The sequence below is a fragment of the Pocillopora verrucosa genome, chromosome 14 (genome assembly GCF_036669915.1).
Source record: "Pocillopora verrucosa isolate sample1 chromosome 14, ASM3666991v2, whole genome shotgun sequence".
Lineage (NCBI taxonomy): Eukaryota > Metazoa > Cnidaria > Anthozoa > Scleractinia > Pocilloporidae > Pocillopora > Pocillopora verrucosa.
The window spans coordinates 15,001,457-15,021,247 of record NC_089325.1 but is presented as its reverse complement, the minus strand read 5'-3'; the positions used below and the strand labels follow the sequence as shown (position 1 = coordinate 15,021,247).

The 19,791-nt window shown below is 39.5% G+C and overlaps 2 protein-coding genes across 2 annotated transcripts; both read right to left on the bottom strand.

Annotated features, from left to right (window-relative positions):
- Positions 1 to 4,556: 4,556 nt before the first annotated feature.
- Positions 4,557 to 10,396, bottom strand: LOC131777347 (uncharacterized). Its single transcript, XM_059093635.2, has 5 exons — positions 9,444 to 10,396; positions 8,683 to 9,235; positions 7,988 to 8,184; positions 5,619 to 5,969; positions 4,557 to 4,956 (listed from the first exon to the last, which is right to left on the bottom strand). Exons 1-5 carry the CDS (start codon positions 10,394 to 10,396, stop codon positions 4,557 to 4,559), a joined length of 2,454 nt encoding a protein of 817 aa, XP_058949618.2.
- Positions 10,397 to 14,379: 3,983 nt separating this feature from the next.
- On the bottom strand, positions 14,380 to 19,790 carry LOC131777325 (formylglycine-generating enzyme-like). Its single transcript, XM_059093602.2, has 7 exons — positions 19,237 to 19,790; positions 18,556 to 18,630; positions 17,476 to 17,558; positions 17,208 to 17,330; positions 15,677 to 15,905; positions 14,991 to 15,050; positions 14,380 to 14,733 (listed from the first exon to the last, which is right to left on the bottom strand). The coding sequence occupies exons 1-7, from the start codon at positions 19,669 to 19,671 to the stop codon at positions 14,611 to 14,613; spliced, it is 1,128 nt and encodes a 375-aa protein (XP_058949585.2). The 5' UTR covers positions 19,672 to 19,790; the 3' UTR covers positions 14,380 to 14,610.
- Between the last annotated feature and the right edge of the window lies 1 nt (position 19,791).

The following is a 19,791-nucleotide window of genomic DNA, read 5'->3' as shown; positions in this document are numbered from 1 at the left end:
CACAGTTCCTTTAAAATTTAGGATTTTAGTGCCTCTCTCTTCCAGCAGAACTTGACGGAGTTCAGTTAGGGAATATAGTTATAATACTCCGTGAACAGTCGACTTATGCAACATTTGCACACGAGAATAAACGGTCACATTCAAATTAATCGTTTTCTGTATTTTCTTTATCTAATATCTTTTTCTAATATAACTTCCTTCATCAGATTCTTACCTTGATATCGATGGAAAATTATTTACCTAATAAAATTTCCTAATTCGCTCTAAAGAGAATTTTCCATAACGCAAAATTCCTTCCCCGCCTTTGGGTGGCATACACTTTGAATGACTCTTTTCAAACAAATGATTAAAGTGATTTACATAAAGCAGAAACAAAGTTCGGCTAAATTTCGCATCATTTATCCGATCGATAACCTGAATGACTACAGCAGCAACTTGAGCGGGGATCATTTCAGATTTTGGAACAAAAAACGTAACCTATCCCCAGATTTCATTGCCCTAGAAATCATAACTAGTCTTTTTAAAGATTTCTGTCGAGGAAACGACCCGTATTGTGAGAGTAAGTTACAGTACCAACAGTGTGTGGAAGCTCAACCATTGAAAATTCTAATCAAGCAAATAAATGAAAGTCACAGTTTTCTGTTTCTACCTACCATGTCAGAAGTTCGCTTAAGCAATCGTCAATTGAGCATCGAAAGAATTTACAGATTGCCCTGATTCTACTTTGGTTCACGACAAGTAATACACGTAGTTCACTTATCTCTATCTAATGAAGTGTAAACTACAAGTCCTACTGGTTATTTGACTAGCTGTAAACCATTTTGATTCATCGTCATTGACGCCAGGAGGTCAAATTTTATAGAAAACCTGTTGGCTCTCAGTCAACAACAATGGCACAGGTTGGTCACGCTGCGAAAAGTTCCCGCTAATCTGTGACTTTGCTTGCTCTATGTATCGCGTTTTTGATGTTGACCGAAACCTAATTCCCAAGAAACGTACTGGAAACCTGGAAGCAGACGAAATTTGTATCTTAAGCTAAAATAACATAGAGACAAAGACCACGTTGCCGTGGAAACCGATTTCTTCTTTGTTGAGTGCGCCGCTCCACTGATGAGCGGAGCTGGTTTAACATCCAACGACTACAACGTTGTGGAGATGTTCATCTTAATCCTGGCCTGATAAAATTTCCCTGTAGGAAATGTGAGAAGAGCGTTCGAAACAATCAGAATGCGATGTTATACTCTGAATGTAGCCTCTAGATTCACGCAAAGTGCCTCAACATGTCGATCGACTTTTAAGTATTTTCTTGAACGGCCAGCAATCAAATGGACTTATCCGCTAAGTTCTCTACCGAGATTGGGAGACTCATTTTTCCTTGAGGATGAATAAATAATAAATATCGAAGGAAACTAGGCAAATCAGCTTCTTCTACAACCTAATGCAAAGGAGTTGAATAACTCGCAATTCCACTCCCAGGAGAATATTAACAACTACAACTTGGCTATTAACAACTGCGACCAACAGGAGTTTGATCTACTCTTGCAAGAAAGGCAGGAACATTCCAATCGGATACTAATTTTCCATCTGAACATCAACAGCCTTCAAAATAGATCTGATGAACTGAAACTCCTGAATGATAAGAATAAGTCGCAAATTATTTTTCTCTCCGAGACAAAGATCGCCAAGTCTTACCCGAACAGCCAGTTCAACTTAACGGGTTACATGATGATTTTAGATATATGAAATTCATATATTTGCACTGCGGTGAAGAAACGAAATTAAGAGATCCTCGCAGCTAAGAACACTACTAAAACGAGTAGTTGAAAATAGGACCTGAAAAAAATTCAGGCCCGTACGGGATTTGAACCCATGACCTCTGCGATACCGGTGCAGCGCTCTATCATTTGAGCTAACAAGCCAACTGGGAATGGTTAATGTGTTGCGTCGAAATAAACCATCCAAGTAATGAATGATGATTTTAGATACATGAGCCTTTTTTTTTTTTCAGGTCCTATTTTCAACTACTCGTTTCAGTAGTGTTCTTAGCTGCGAGGATCTCTTAATTTCGTTTCTTCACCGCAGTGAAAATATACGAATTTCATATATCTAAAATCATAAAGCCATAAAGAACTATCGTCCGAGTCTCTGATTGTACGAATGATGTATTTTCACATTCGTTCGTTTAGCATTTATAAAATAAAAGAGAAAAATGCATTGAATATTTCAAGTATACCTCCTCCCACCTCTCCCCAACCCCCCTCCCAAAAAAAGAAAAACCAAAACAAAACAAACAAAAAAAAATACTCAAAGGTAGAGATCTATAATTAGGGGCTTTCATATCGAGAGGTCTGAATTCTAGTTTAGCCGCTTGTAAGGACAGTTGTAAGCAGTTGTTTCAGGGTCACGGGGTAAACGAGAAAATTTCTTTAATTCCCTTTCACTTTGTAAGCTCATAAATCATTGGTACACTAAGCAGAGCTGCAAAACCACTTGCCTTGGCGGTATACGGTACTCCCTTTGCGCACTTCCTTGTTTACATGGCCGCCATGTTTGTTCAGCTGTCCTCACAAGCCGCTAAACTAGAACTCAGACCTCCCGGTATGAAAGTGTAAAATGACCCTTCAGCAAGTGAAAACTACACAATGAAATAAATTTTCCGGAGAGTTTGCTCTCATCAATAGTATGTGTCCATTTTGGAGGGGGTAGATGGCATGAAAACCGCTAGCCTCTCCAGTGCAGCCGTCCTCACTACTATCTAACAACTGCCCTTAGGACCTTTAGCTCATAGCACCTTAATGACGAGAATGAATGAAATATCCCCTATGGAAATCTATTGACTAGTTAACAATTGATTGATTTGATTGACCGGCCCACATTTGGATTTCTTCTGATAGGAAGGTATACGAAAGGTTTGGTGTGATGATGTCGTTTACGGGCACTTACAGAGCAGATGAATGGTCCTTAAATGCATTTGCTTCAAACGGTACCTAACTTATTACTATTAACTCATTATTAACGGTCATCAGTATTCTGGCAGGCTTGGCGTGGAGGACATCGCTAAAATTTTTTATCGGCTCAAAGTTATCTCTCATTGAGTGACACGAATTTTTGTTTCCACTACATAGAAAGATCTCTCTTCCATAAGAATATTGAAAATTGTTATTTCTTCCGCAACTTCCCTTGAAAGCTTCAAATGCGACTGACGACCAATTAATTTAGGGCGGGGTGATAGAAAACAGCCAATTGTAGCCTCTAACCGTGCATCCTCTAACAAGTGCATCCATAACTCGATACACGCACAGCTAAAAGCATGAGCAAATTCTTTTAAAACAGAACGACAACAAGGATCTGCGCGAGGAAGCCTTTTATTGTGATACAGTGCAAAATTCTCACAACGCACACAGAAAAGTACACAAACTTCCTCATTAGTTGGTCAAAAACACGCCACATTTTATACTTTGGTTTGAGCGAGAACATTTGATCCAGTTAACCGATAGCTGTGAATGAAAAGCTCAAAATTTACGGAGAAATGGTTTTAGATTTAGATTTTTTGCGGCCTTGATTGTTTTGGTTTTGGTAAATTCCCAATTAACAACTGTGTACTTTATTTCCTAGGTTGAACAAATTTAAAAACAACAATGAAAACGGAAATTTTACCTTTAAATGTTGTTAATGGCCAATTGGTGAATTTTTTTGTTCCCAGTGAATGTCTTTTGGCTAAAATTTGCTGCGGCTGGTCTTCCGACAAATTTGCGAAACATGGAACTTGCAAGTTTTTTCGGCTTTATTTTTGTTGCTTGTTGGATGAGGACCTAAAAGGTCAACGCCCATAGAAAATTGGTCAGTTCTTCGCTGGTTTCTTCCATATTTCAAAGAGAAGGAAAACTGCACTGCAGCTTAACAGGACGGAAACTCTAAAGCCAGGTAAAAAAAAAAGCTCACGTCATCTTATTTACGCACGGGCGTGCTTAAATAAAGATTTCGTTTATAGCGGCTCAATAGGACTTATACAGGGCAAGCACGTGCGCTATGTTATAAAACACATTAAGGCATTATTTTAGGACCTCGATGAAAATAGATATGGTCTCGGTACACTGTATACTTTGCAAATTGATGAATTTTTCTTCTACATTGGCAGAAAGTGATGGGTCGCTAAGATGCCTAATGGTAAGTGCGGCGGAAAACAATTCGAAAGTACTGGTTCGAGACCTGGTCATTGTGTTGTGTTCTTGGGCAAAACATTTTACTCTCCAGGGTACCGGTGAATTTTGAGGGAAGCCTGATGAAATGCTGGGGGTAATCCTGCGATAGATTAGCATCACATCGGGGGGGGGGGGGGGGGGGGGAGTATTAATAATCCTAGTCGTTTTATGCCAAGGAAACTGAGCTAAGCTTCGGCTGGGCTCGAGTGCAGTCTTTTTTACAAAAACAGCGCTTTTAGAAAGTGTTGAAGGGCTAAGACCTTTAACTCTTGTTGATGTTTTGTATGCATGAAAACACCGACATTTGCATACAATGTCTCTATAGCTACATGCTCACAGCCTCGCCTGTGTATCTCATACTTCTTGGATATCTTGTTCCTCCATGAGGAATTCAGCGGCTTGCGCTTCAATGCATGCTCGGTAACCTTCACGGTGATAGGCGGAGAACTGCAAAGGCGTGAAAAATTGATTTGCAGTAGAAGTGTTTGGAAACTTGTCACAGAAGAGCTCGGACAAACCGCTTAAGCAGGACTTTTTGTTGCAGCACTCACAGCAGCAGAAGGTCAACTTATCGACTTCCTCCCCAGTCAAATGTGGACTATTTCCCCAGTCATTCGGCTCCAAGTTGAAACCAAATTCTTCCCAGGTTTTGACCTCGCTTTGGTCACCTTTGCGTGGATCCCGTGGCCTTATCATCATAATTTCACCTTCACCAACTTTGCCAACCTCATCTTGGTAGTACTCAACTTTAAATCTAAGCAGAAAAGTATGGATGCTTTCAGTCAATTTGAAGAGCTCATATAACCTCCATTGAAACAAAGGAACTCTGTAGATAACCCATTGACCCCTAAGGGTTACTGACGTTAGGTTGTAAGAGGTTAACGGTATTTCGGGTCAGTTGCAGCGTGCTGCAGCTTAAAACTTTATCTTGAGCCATAAAGAAAAACGTACCCGGGGTCAGAACAAACTAACATGGAACGAGCCAGGCCAATGAGTAAGAAAATTGATAAAGTCAACGAAAAATAGGATAAGATTTAGCCCAATGCCTTTCAAGCTATGAGGAACAAGCCGTTAGGTAAGTGCTAAAGACAACGGTGGAGTCTTGCCATCTCAAACTTGAGGCCATATCTTCCTTTATATTAGACTTGAAACATTGTATACCACTGATATACCCTGAATATCTCGTGCCCGTGTCAACTGATTGGTTCCTAAAGGAAGAGGGGTAGAAGGAGGGTCGAGATACAGGGATTTTCAACGTATTTCGAATTTTTTTACTATAACGAAAAATTGTAAGACCTGACAAAACTCTTCTCTTCCAAGATGTTAGCTTTTTTTCTGGTAGCTATTGACACATTCTCCATAAAGACAATTTCTCACTATCGCAGGTAAAAAATTAGCTTATGAGAACATACACACCTGTAATATCTTGGTTTCCTTTCATTCGGTTTATCTGGTTTTACGAAGGTCTCTAACAGGTCTGAAATGACGTCACGGCCTCCCTGGCCAGTAAATGAACAGTTTAGCTCGGTACGAGCGAGCATCAGTGCTTTCAGAAGGTCATCTCCATACCTCTTCTCGTCAGTGGAGTAACCACCATCCACCATAACAATTTTCTTCAGTTTTTTCTTTAATAATGGCAGAATCCCGGTATTTTCCATGTGGCCTCCGTCGCTGAGTTGCATCACAGGAGGGGGCATGGGTCCGATGTTCTCAATGGAAAGGGTTTCTCTGACAAACTCCACGAAAGACACGTGTACAATAAACCACCTTAGAAAAAAGACGCAATAGATCAGGAACGTCGATCTGGGTTACAAGGTGTGTTTTTCAAACTGTGGGTGATGTCATCAGCGAACCTTCGCCTTTTGGCATGGGACAATTTCAATGTATTATCAGGCAGCAAGGGCATGGAAAAGGGGGAGGGGGGCTGTGGTTCCCATGCCGGCGCGGGGGTCGACAAGACACCCTGGTGAGAACCCTCTGCTGACACAGTGTGAGCCCCCTTCGAAAAATCCTGATGACTTCGCCCCTGGGCAGAGAGTGACGAGAACTTAAGAAAATTATCTATAGTGCCAGACACCAAATTCCTTGGAATAGAGTTGGGTCGGTAAAGTCATATATTGAGATGTAACTTTTAAATCTTGGGATCGAAAGGATGACGAAGACAATGTTTTATATGACTTTACCTTGGAATCAACGGTTCGGTTCAACAGTGGCACAGTTGTTCGAGATGGGGCTAGTGATAATCTAGGATTAAAAGTTTAACGTGTCCTTGATAGCGTATTCATTAGGCTTCACGCTTTGAGCGGTTTCACCTTAGTCCAAGAAAAAACTGAAGGAAAAATTTATTCACTAAAAACTGTCATCAAAGCAACAAAACTAAATGAAAAACTGTTGGTTAATCCTCGGTTAGCTTAGTCGTGCTTTGAGCAACCCTGCTTTCAGGACTTTTAGGTTTTGTTGTTTTACTTTGAGAAAGGCCATGGCAATCCGGGCCAAACATTTTTCTTCCCCATCATTCGTTATTGTCCTGGAAAATTCGCACCATCTTTTATGAAAGTAACAAGTTAAGCTAGAACTAGTTAAGCTAGAACTACGTGCGTCTTGTTCACCTAAATCGCATCTTTTTACCAAGAGGAAGAGAAACTTTACTAAAATAAAATAACCAGTCAGGTTCAAGGCTTTTTTAAAGTAATCGATAAAATTGCAGCAGAATGAAAGACGGCTTTTTTAACTTTTTAATATGAAGTAAAACTTTGTATTGCGTAATTTTTGTCCGAAATCATACATATAATTTCAAATCAAACTCATGCCGTGCGCTCGTTCGATTTGGAAATCACTCGTATGATTTCAGACCTAATAAGATACATGAAAAAATTACTCAGTTCTGATTGTTTAAGATAAGTGTAGTTTTGAGGTAATTCAGTGCCGAAGAGGGTTAATTCAGTGCAAAGAAAGTAACAAACCAGACATTCTGATTGGTTAATAATCAAAGAAACTCACAGATAGCCAATCGAGTGCGAGGCTTGGATGCCTCAACATTTAGATACGCTGAAAATTTGCGAACGAAACAATGGCCGGCGTTTTAAGTACGTTTTCTTTCGCCACCTCAATAACAATACAGCAGCTAAAAAACAGCTCTAACAGCGAAAACACTATAAAAAGCACTGCTTTTTTTGGTTGACGGTTTGGAATTAGTGGTGTTTAGAGGAGGAAATTCCCAAGGGAATCGAAAATTGCGAGCCGACGCAGCTTAACACTTTACTCGAGCGATTCTACGCCGAAATAAGAAAAAAAAAGCAAACAAATTTAAACATGGTTAAACCTCGCAAACGACGACTCCATTTCCTCGAAAGTGATACAGACACAGACTGAACAATTCCTTGAACTGTTTGGCCGGACTTTGAACTTTATTTTTTGCGCCTTAAAGATTTGAAAATATCATTGTATATTATTGTTTTGATCGTACGCGGTTGTTTTGACCGAACGCATATAGTTACTTGCGGGGTTTGAATAGATTATTTTTGCACTTGATGCGCGCACTTTGCTTCTGCATAATTACGATAAGCTATCTCGTTTTTTTTCATGTATATTATTAATACGTAATCACATGATTTTTCTTCGTGCAAGACCACAAATTTTTTGTTAGTCTTTGAAAAAATTTACTCGTGCTTATTTATTCCAAATTGCACTCGAAATCATGTGATTACCACTCACTCCACTCAGTTCAATTGCCATTATTAAGACATCCAGACAAAGATATATGCACTAATTTACATGATGCTGACCTGGCTATCTTCTCCCATAAGTTTGGTCTCTCAGCTCCTGTGTCGGCGAAAGCTCCGATGAAGGCCAGAATCAGGTGAATTACGAAGAATACAATTACACCAACATCAATTAACCTTTCACCGCCGACAGTGAAATAGACCGCTGGCACAGCGATCAACGGAAGCCCCCGGAGAATGTCTATAAGAAGTGGCAGAGGCTGTTAAAAAGAGATAAACAGGCAAGAAATTGCACTGCATTATTTGGTTATCTAACCATTTTGATCGCGTTAATGAATCACCATTGAAAAGAAATACACTTACCTGGAGTGTAGTGAGTGTAGCAAATCGATTTCATATATTCCAACAGAGAATCAACCTATGACACTGACTCACCATTTGGATTTTATTCCAACAACAATCGTTCTCAAGTTTGAGTGCTTTTCGATTGAGTGCCGTAAAATCAGGACCAAAATAGTCACGAAAGCCAATCGGAGGAAAGAAAAGATACTTAAAGTGCGGGAAAACAAAAGTGACCAAGCCGCGTTTGCTTTCAGTATTTAACTCTGATTGGTCCAGAGCGAGGATGGCACGGGTTTTTCAAACCAGTTACATGGCAAAGTAAGGTAAAACCAAAGAAACCACAGATTATTTTTGACACTCAAAATTTCTTTATTTCCAGGACTCTAGCATCAGGTATCCGAAAAAAAAATTCTTACCTTCATGATACAGGACTCTTCTTTAACCGCCCTCATGTCGCCGAACATCGAAACCCCCATTTCAAATCCCAAAATCGTGGAAAGACGCATCACTTTCAAAGAATCGTCATATCTTGAGATTGCTGCCGCAGATGTGGCCATGGCGTCAGCTAACTCCACATCTCGAGGATCCAACTTACTTTCAAACTGATTGACATTCGATGGATCTGGGTGTAAGCGCTCAATTGCCGTAGGTGACATTGTCAGTATATCATAATCTATGTCAGTCCTAGCATTTTTGTCCCAGTTGTGGACGGTCGTGCTTGATATTAACTCAGGTTCCGTGCCACGGAGGTCGGAAAGGTTCAAGGGTCTCGTCTCTGGTGGCTCATTATTACATCTCTCTTCATCATCGCTATGGATGTCCATCTGTTGGTCTGTGTGCTGTTTGGACCTCTGTCTTTGGTTTTTTAACAGACATGTCCACAGGGGGCAGAAAATATCTTGAAGTATCTCAAGGCATTCCCCTGTTCTTGAACTTTCTTTTGAGTAAAAGGCCTTACGAAGTTTCCATCTGCAAGAGGAAGAGGGATCAGTCATCACCAACAGAATATAAAGGAGGAACTACTGACTGCCAATTGAATGCCAATGAAGGGAGGGGGGGGGTAAGGATATTACGAAGCCTTTCAGGGAGATGAGGTAAACTTTATCGTAACAACCAAAGTCCTTCCATCCCCGCACCTCCTCCTTTTACTAGCGGTATATTGTGGTCGGTTCCTCACCTGTTGATGACATGGACGAGTCTCTCGCGTGACTTTCTCAAATATGGTACAAACCACACGACACACCCAGAGGCGAAGAGCAGCCTATTAAACAGCCCATCAGAATACACAACACCAACAACCTTGGCTTCGTACACTTTCCAGTAGATGATGTATGAATACAGATAGATCATAATGCAGAAGGACGTTTTATGCCGGAGCATAGGAAGGACGAACCATAAAACCACACCAATAACTACAACGACTACCCGACTCCACACGGGGATTTCAATGAAGAAATCATTTATTGCAAATGGGAGGAAAGTAAAACAGAGAAACAAGAAGAAAATTGTCGAGAAAAGTCTGAAATATTTAGACTTCACGTCGGACAACTTTCGTGACAGAATGTAAAAAGTGACATAGAACGCCAACAGAACTAAAAATAGGATAGTCTTAGCAACAGGAACGGTTCCTTGACGAGAAAGACAGTGCTCGCGGATTCCTTGAGCGGTGGCGTCGGGGTTACTTGCAGAAGAGACTGCTGTAACGTGATCACAGTCCACTTTGGCGCGAAGTAACTTTCCGAAGAGATAATCATTAATGAAGGCAAGTGGAAATGCGTATGATCCATATATGACAATCGGTTCAATGACGGTGACAGTAAGCATTAGAAAGAATACCATAATCGAATCAAGGATTCCTTGACAAGGCTTCTCCCAGTTACATATAAAGCCTACTCTTCGTCGCATGTTGTCGAAGAACTCTTCATGCCATTCTTCGTTGCCCTTTGCTTTTTTCTCGTACCTGTATTTCCAATCCAAAAATGCAGTGCCTGTGTAACCACCCCCTGACACGCAGCTCAGGTAGTCTACTTTCGTTCTAACCTGGAGCAGTCTACGCAGGACTCCAGAGCATAGTGCCGCTGACCGTATGCCACCACCAGAAAAAGCCACGCCAGTTTCGTTGGGATTCATGGTATCTAAGACAAAAATGAGACTGGTAATCAAATAATCATAGATCGAACTCAGAATTTCTAGTTTTCTATCGTCTTCCCAACCTAAGGCGATAATAAAATACTTTTCCCAACTTTTTTTTTGTTCAACGCTCTTTTCATGACAAAAAAATCACCTTTCTCTATTTCATTACAGAGCTCAAAATTTTTACCATATTTATTATGTTGTTTAAGAAATTTGGAGTTAAAATTGCTATACGGGTATTCCATCACGTAGTAGGTGCCTGATCCATGGTGGGCGGGAGCTTGTATCTTGAAACTTTTCTCCTAATTTAGGCCAAAAGAAGTGACCTTCGTTTCCCATTTATGGACACCAATCGAATATTTTCTTTGCTAGCGCTCAAAAGAAATCTCAGATCTTGGATTTTTGAAGAGACATACCTTATCAGATTTGAAACTGAGGCTATTAAGACTAATCTCAACTTCAGGTCGTAAGGGGTTTGGCTTTATAGAATTATTGCAATTTTATGGCACGATGCAAAATAGGAAATTCTAGAGAGCTTTTTTAAAAGTATTTTTTTTTTCGTCTTGAACGCTTCCAAGAGCGATATTCAGTCTCTAAATTAGTTGGCCTAATTCTATATTTGCGGATTTTTCAGCCGATTCCCTACTTCCCAGAAATTCTTATCTAGCGTGATTCAAATGACATAACTTTAAGGGAATCTTACTCAGCGTCTGCTGACTGAAGAAAACGCCAGCTTTTTGCGCTCGACTCCAGCAGAACGCTTCCTAATTTGTGGAGGTTCCTATGACTTCGTGGGTAGTCCTGTGTAACCAAGGCGAAAGCTCTTCGAATTCTTTGTAATGGGTCCTTTACGATTTCGGCGCCATCTTGAATGACGTCATGCTCATGTTCGATTGCGCACCGGTCACCTTGTGTCAAAAACCGTTTGATAAGCGACTAAACTGTAATATTTAATGTAATTCTTGCTTTCTCGAATACAAACCTACAATTTATTTTGACAACCGCCAAAATAAAATCAAGTAGGTTCCCCTGGAAACTGACTTACCCCTTTGTTTACACTTTACTTTGAGACATGCGCACATATTTTCGGGTAAAAAGTATAGACATTTCCGAAAGCAACGACTGATGAAAAGCAATTTAGTCATAATAACGGTGTTCAAAAGCAGGCGCTTGCAGTAGTAGGTCTTTGTTTGGGAGACACGAGAGTTGTTGGTGTCCGCTAATAGATTTGTTAACGAAAAGCGGAGTTGTTCCACAGGTGGGAACATGAAATATTAATGTTATCAGGAACAGTCAGTGGGATGAAATTCGTTCACGGTTTTGGAAGGAATTAAAATTTCTGTTGCCTGCAAACTACGCTTTACATAAAAATCTTCATGTCTTCGACCAGACCCAAAATTCATCTTCTCCCGCAGTCTGTTTCCATACCATGCTTGGAACATTTCTTAACTAATAAATTTGTAGAGCGATTGCCACGTTATTTTGAACCTCGTATTTGGTCGAGGTCACAAACAATACGAAGCTCCGGCGTCAGACCAACGACCATGATCGGAAGTCAATCGCTAATTAACTTTTTCACTGCAACTGTTAACCAAGGAAACCTATATCAGAGCTCTTCCACGAGAAGCAAAGCATATCACATATCAGAAGTACTATCGGCACCTTTAAGACTTGGAATTTATTTATTAAAAAGGGTGACGCTAAAGAACTGGGTCACGAATTTGAGACTGAAGCAAATAGCTACTGGGCAAAACAATAGCATTTTAGCAATGGGTATATTGATTATTAAATGTAAAAGTAAATGAAGCAGCTAACACTTCGAAAAATGTTCGGTTAATTTGAAGCTAACTTTTCGGTTCAATCGATTTCCAGTAGTCATGTCTGTTAGTGGGTCTAGCTGCATGTTGATAACAGCCTCGATAAACAAAATAAGCAGTGCACGGGGGAAGGGGAATTGCCTGCACACCCAACGTACCTCTCTTTCTCTCTCTCGGGGAATGTGATTTCCAAAGGAGGAAAAGAAAACACATCAGCGAAAGATTTCAGATATCTTGATTTTCACTACCCGCACGCTAATGAACGGTTGTCACTCAATACTCGCAAAACCGCTCGTGCGTGTCAGTTAATACTAAGAATTTTAAGGTTTTAACCACGATTACAAATCTTAAGCGACCATAGAAAGGAATTCGAGGTTCAAAGCCCGAGATCTGAAAATAAAAAACTCATATTTGTTGAAAAATAACGAACTTCATACAAATCTACCGTTCACCAAATTCTGCGGACAGCTTAGAATTTCAGCTTCAATCTGCTTGCTTTGACGAGCTTATAGAGTGGAATCTATGGGTTTTATCAAATGATTTTGAGACTCTAAGCCTTAAATAACCTTAGCAAGCCCCAATGTTTCCGATAAAGTGGGACTTAATAATATATACCGCTGCTTAATTTGTAAATTTTCTTTCAAGACAACTGCAACTGTTTGCAGGTCTCTGCATACACAGGACTACATAGAATCATCTATGCGTGACCGGTGTCATTCTGATTATTATTCTGCATTCGGACACCAGCGACAAGAGTACAAAGAAAAGAACGGCCACTAACAATAGGCGAAGTCTAACACAATTTGCATGCAACACAACCTTCAAAGTGGTAGCAAATGTTTTTAACTTTCATCATTTAACAAAGCAACAATGACAAATATAATGACCTGTATATTCAATCGTTTTTCTGCGCAAGGAGGAGGCCATTGGCGTGATCTCCAGTGATCAGACGACCTTGTCAGTCATGAAAAAAAGGTCTGTGTCGAGTAGGACTAAAGAAATACCACCAACGGAAACAGCGTGATTAAGTTTTGAGGTCACCTTTGACCAAGCGCTACACTGTGCCGTACTTCCTTGCAATGATAACGTCTGCCAAATAGCAAATTTTTGTTATCCGTGACATCATAAAATATTTTAACTCTTCCAAAACCTAACAATTTTGAAACTGTCTTAAAATCTCAACCTTACCTGTAAATGCCCTTAAAAATAAGAAACAATTTATTTCTCGTCCCGACTGTTTTGTTTTGTTTCAACTACGACTGTCAATTACGGAAAAGTTTTCCGTAATTGACAATCACGAAATCAGCTCATGCAAAGGATCTCTGACAAAAACGCAAGTGAATATAAACTTCATTCCGTCACGTGTCAACATGCCGTCATCTTTTACTTGATACCTTGGAGAAAAATTTCTTTCCAAGACTTATTTTCTTTAGTCAAGTTAGCTTCGTTATGTAAAAATGTACCCGTTTTACTGTATTAGTGCATGTACTCTTCAGACCTGCGCAATCAAACTATTTTTGTCACCAAAGGAAGTTCGTAGAGCATGTCAGGGCGCCCAAGCCCGATAAATATCAAACGCTCATTAATCAGGAAGAAGAGGTCAAAGGGGCTATTGAGTATTCCATCAATTGAAAATATTAGCAGTGGAATTGTGTAGATTGATTAAAAACCAAATCCACACAATCGATCGTGGCTATGACAAAAGCCACAAGATCAGTAGATTAGAGAAGTTTTCAACGTCGAAAGTGTATAAAGCAAGCTAGGATTTCATTTACGATTTGGTTTTCTCAACTGAGTTGGTAATGTAAATTGGCCACTGTAAATACTTTATCAAGCGGACGTTTTGAGCGGTAGCCCTTAGTCAGAGTGATTGATGAAGGGCTAACGCGTGCAATGTCAACTTAACAAACTATTTACGATGGCCAATTTACACTATTAACTCAGTTGAGAAAACCTAATTGTATTCTAATACCCCCCTCCGACGCAGCACCACAGTTTCTTTAAAAACTTACCCCCGTTAGGATCTTAGCGTCTCTCTCATACCAAGAGAGTGCCAGCAGAACAAAAAAACTGGGATAAGCTCCGAATGTATGAAAGAGTCGGTAGATATCACCTTACATAACCATCTCCCAACGAATTTGCACGCGATAAAAAATGCTCAAATTCAATTAATCGGTTTCTTTATTTTTTTTCTAATATATTTTTCTAAAATAATTTTCTCTATCAGATTCCTACCTAGATATCAATGGAAAATTATTTTACTCAATGAAATTTCATAATTCCCTATGAAGAAAATTTTCCTTGATTGCTGCGGTTCTACTTTGCTTCACTCCGAGCAATACACTTAGTTCACTTATCTTTGTCTAATTCAGTGCAAACTACATGTATTGCTGGTTATTTGACTAGCTGTACACCATCAGGTAGTTTATCACTGACGCAGCGTAAGCCAAGATTGGAAGCTGTGGTGTCAGCAGAATTCTGACTTCTAGCAGCACAACGATATCGGTAACAATACGACTGAAAAAGAAACGGAACACAAAGCAAAAACATTGATGAAAGCAGTTTGAAACGCCCTTGAAATGAAAAGAAAAACTGATATGGGAGTTACTCTATCTACCACCAACTGGTATTTCTTAGAGTAATTAAATGCTCAAAAACAAAAAAAGATGGAAGTGGGATTTCAAAGTCTATGAATTTGGGAAAGGAAGCCATAAAAATTTCACGAATTCAAACAGGATTTCAACTGATGACCTAGCAGCGCAAGGCCGACTCACCTTGTGGCACATATAGGATCCACCTTTTTTCACTTTATCCCTTCCTGATGCAGGTCCTTTCTAAACCAATGGAGATTACAATGACCTCTTATGCAGTTCATACAGAGCTTTTTTTAACAGAGCAACTTTCAACTGAGTGTCGAAGGTAATCAGGAGATGAACTTTGTTCGTTTGTCTCATGATAGAGTCACTTTTGATGTTGATCGCGACGTTTTGACTGCAGTACTGCTTGTCTTCATCAAGCGATGAGGTCGATTGTTAACGTGTTGCTATTTGTAGCACGTTAGTACGAAATGCACCAATAGCAGCGTACAAACATGCTACAAATGGCAACACTTAAACAATCGAACTCATCACCTGATGAAGACTGGCAGTCTTGCAGTCGAAGCATCGTAATCCACATCAAAAGTGACCCTATCGTGAGACAAACGAACAAAGTTCATCTCCAACGTGGTTGTATTTTGTCAACTGTGCGGAGAACCCTGGCAGCTTGATGGTACCCATTTATACTCCTGAGTGGAGGGAGACACTCTTGGATCTGTTTTTCTGTCCTCCTAGGACACCACATAATGACACAGCCAAGGCTCCTGAACTTCTCAAACAGCAGCCCAGCGCACTAAGCCGTAAGCCACCATGTTTCCCACTACGTATACAATTACGTCTTGTACAAAACCAAACTAACTCACCGGATTTTCTTGGAAGTGGCTTGGGTGCCGTATGCTCCACCAATCTTGTGTCCACTCCCAGGCATTTCCCAGCATGTTATACAGACCAAATTTATTAGGTGGGAATGCTGTGACAGGAGCTGTACCAGAGTACCCATCCTCCCCTGAATCGACTGTTGGAAACCGCCCTTGCCATGTGTTTGCCATGTGACGACCATCTTTCTTAAGCTTGTTTCCCCAAGAATAAAGCCTGACAGTGAAAATGGTTCATAGAAAGGTTACACATTCACTTTAACCCTTTAACCCCTAGGATTGGCTTGTTAATTCTCCTCTCTAGCTGCTACACATTTCCTTGTAGATTAGTTGCAAGAATCTGGTGTTAGATCAAGATAACAACTTCTACCTGATACAGTCGAGTACTCTCACTACCTGTTTGCTGGATAATGGATGGATATTGTTGGGAGAAGTTACTTGTGAATCACTCCTGAGAGTTAAAGGGTTAATCAGGAACAACTGTCAACACTTGGGTAAATTGTTGAATGAAGTGCAAAAAAAAGAAAAACATTTGTTTTCATTAGCTGAATTAAGCCCACATTTTGATTTGTTCTTACTTGTGATCTATTAGGGGATAAATGCATATTATTAGATAATGTCATCAAGTTTTTGCTTGTTCATCAAATAAAACAAAATTGATTTCAAGTTGCTGTGGATGTGTTCAGTCATAGATCCCAGATGTCAAAATAAGGCAAGGAAAACAAAGTGGCACACAAGGTGCAGCTGAGTGTATCACTGATGTCATCTATGATCTGTAAATGAACAGACACAGAGCAAAATGGAATCTATTTGTTAACCCTTTAACTCCCATGAGTGACCAGGAGAGAATTTCTCATAACAACATCAAGAAGACAAGTGATGAGAACCAAGAAAAGTATCAATAAGGGGATTATTAATTGATCCAATACCAAATTCTCAGAAGTAGCATCAGAAGAATTGTATAGCAGACAGTAAGAAGAATTACTAAAAAGATCTAAGAAGTGAAACGGTTAATTAAATCTGCGTCTTAAATAACATGAATGCCCAGTGAATTCACAAAGCCATCAAAGCAAATTACTTTGGCCTCAGAGTGCTTTCTAGACTCAGAATCATTGTATAGGTTGAGTTTATTTAAAACCCTTTAACCCTAAGAGTGACTGGCACCTAATTTCTCCTTACCATATTACCCCTGAATCAAACATTAAGGTTAGGAGAATAAAGGAGTTGATCACCCACCAAAGAAGATCTTAATTATTAAACAAATTCTCCATGTTTGCATCTTAGGAAATGTGTAAAGAACAGTGTGGAGAATCTGCATACTGATGTTAGGGTGTAAAGGGTTGAGGTTCTCATCCCTGCTGGGAAACAGTTTCCCCTGATCTTCTTGCTAACACAAAAACCAACAATCCAGACTCCAATTCCACATGGATTCAGTGGTTAAAAAATAAGCCTGTGATGTGCCACTGTAAAACTTGTTATAAAAATTTCATAACTAATACACGTAATCAAGTTCACATACTTGTCCTGTAGGCCAGCCCTGCAGGCATACTCCCATTCAGCTTCTGTAGGCAGTCTTTTTCCACCCCATTTACAAAATGCAACAGCATCATTCCAAGAGATATGGAGAACTGGATGGTCCATTCTAAGAGACCAGTCAAACCCATTGAATGAATTCTACTTAGTTGTAGCAAGTGTGAAGCACAAGTGTGAGAGCACAAGTGTGAGAGACATACATGCAGTGGGCCACATGTAATAATTAGCACAGTGGAGAAAATCTTGCTCATTACCTGTCTCTGATATGAGAATCAGGTCCTTCTGGCTTCCTCCAATAAGCTCCCTTTACTGGCAGCCACCAAGGAGCTGCTGCAACCTGACATCAAAATAGAGGAGAAATATAGTAACTGAGGGACATACTATAACGGTTACATACTAGCAGCAATTAGCTGCAAAACAAGAAATTGTAAAATTCTCTCTTAGATATAGCACAGGATGACTGACAATAAGCTAAAAAATTTTGATAACCATCTGGCCATGATGGATCTCTCTACACTAATTCCATTGTCCCTAGTGGAACAAGTTAACTAATTAGTATTAAAAGAATTGAACGATTATTTTCATCATACTGTACACATTCCTTCCAGCAATTCAAGTCTGCATTAAGGTTATTAAGTGTTATCATTGTCATTGTCCCACATACTATTGCTGAGGTACTGTCAGTAGGGAAATGTTTCACAGTGTTTAATACTAAATCCTTTACCTCCTAACATCTGATCATTGATTCTGCCTCTAGCTGCTACACATTCCCTTTTAATTTGTTAGGAGAATTTGGTGTTAGATCAAGAAAAACAACTTTTATATGATTAGTTTAAGTTTTCTCCCTACCTGTTTGCTAGATAGTGTATAGATATCATAATAAGAAGTTACCAATAAATCACCTCTGGAAGTGAAAGGATTATGTGACCAAAGTAGAGTAACCTGATAACTAAACTACACTATTAACTCCCAGAAGTGATTAACAAAGTAACTTATCCCTATAATTTCTAAACATTTTCCAGCAAAACAAGCGATGAGAATATTCAAACCTATCAGGCAAAAGTTGTCATCCCAATTGAACACCAAACTCTTGTAACTAGTTTACAGGGAAATGTGTAGCAGCCAAAGTGGAGAACTTAAACAACTAGATCTCGTGAGTTTTGTGCCATCACATCTACCAACTAATTATTAAGTAATTTGAGGTATCTGTCATTGCACTGGTCATCAGTGTCATAAATATTCTCATCATTAATGATATCATCCTTGCTGTTATTGTTTTAATTTATAATCATTCTGAACTAATGAAGTGACAGCACATAAATGTTATCACTCACTGCTTGATGAATATCCTTCTTGATCTTCTTACTAATCTTCCCTTCGAGCACAAATGAATCCCCAAACTTTTCAGCCTGGCATTTATAAGAGAATGCACAAAAAAGGAGCCAGCCATTAGATCAGAATTTTGTCACAGCAGAAAGGAGAGTAAATCAACTTATAATATGGAGAAGTGAACACTACTGAAGGGTTCGTTAAATCTAGCACAATTTTTGTTCTGTTTGCAACTTTTTCAGGCAAAGTCAAGGGCTTTCATGCGATGGGAAATTTTTTCCATGGTTGGTGCAAAACCCTCTTTCATTTCTACATCAAGTTTAATGCCTTGATTCCATCCTCACCTCCCAGGAGGAATTAGTAAGGTTGCTTCAAAATCAACATATATACACATTACATGATATTTGACAGTGTATATACCAATAGCCTAAGGATATTTCAGCATTCATCGCTTAGCAAAAGACAGGATTCAATCAGTTCTGGCAAATTCAAATGCAATTCCAAATTCAAATTCTGGCACCTCTAAAAAAGAGAATTGGACACATTCTAATTCCACAGCAGTTCTTAAATCAGGTTCATTTAATTTTTGAGAGACAATGGGGGTGGAAGGTGGAAGGGATGGGGAGCTGGAACATGAATTCCTATCTGCATGCATCACACCCCCAGTATTAAAGTAATGTCTTTACCTCAGTGACATAACCAGTGTTGTTGACAAATAGTTCAAATTCTGCATTACTTGTTTCATAAATGTCCATATAAAATGAATTTATTTTCACTTCTCTCGCCGGCCCTTCACCGTCCATTGGCAGAAATGGTTTGTTCGTGCCCATGGCAAATTTACCTCCCTTGATTAAAATCATTTGATTCGTTCTTTGATAAGACGATTTCAAGTTGTCACTGTTCTCTATGTTTTCCTTCTGTGGTGTTAGTCCTTCGTCAATGGAAGCTTTATCTCGTTTGAGCATAGAACATCCACATGTTGTCTTTCCTTCGTTCGAAGAAATAATCTTAGCTCTGGAGTAAAACGAACTTAAACTGTAACCAAAACTTGAACAAGTTTCCTGACTACTAAATACCATTTGCACCACAATTTGTAGCCATATCAAAGCTTCTGTCCACATGATGTTCTGACGGGTAGAAACGAAAAAGTGAAAAAAAAAAAATACGAAAATGGTTCAACTTCGTTCAATTTGTAATTCAGAACATAAACATTTTGTTTTGGTCACATGCTTCTAGAGAAG

Bases quoted from the DNA above. Each gene is read 5' to 3' on its own strand.
- LOC131777347 (XM_059093635.2), bottom strand. From the start codon at position 10,396: ATGAATCCCAACGAAACTGGCGTGGCTTTTTCTGGTGGTGGCATACGG. The intron at 5,970-7,987 runs GTCAGCATCATG...CTTTTTTCTAAG, and splicing joins TTATGGGAGAAGATAGCCAG to GTGGTTTATTGTACACGTGT. The intron at 4,957-5,618 runs GTGTGTATGTTC...TTTTCTGCTTAG, and splicing joins AGGAAACCAAGATATTACAG to ATTTAAAGTTGAGTACTACC.
- LOC131777325 (XM_059093602.2), bottom strand. From the start codon at position 19,671: ATGTGGACAGAAGCTTTGATATGGCTACAAATTGTGGTGCAAATGGTA. The intron at 15,051-15,676 runs GTGAGTTAGTTT...CCATTGGTTTAG, and splicing joins GCCACTTCCAAGAAAATCCG to AAAGGACCTGCATCAGGAAG. The intron at 14,734-14,990 runs GTGAGTCGGCCT...TTTCTTTTTCAG, and splicing joins GATCCTATATGTGCCACAAG to TCGTATTGTTACCGATATCG.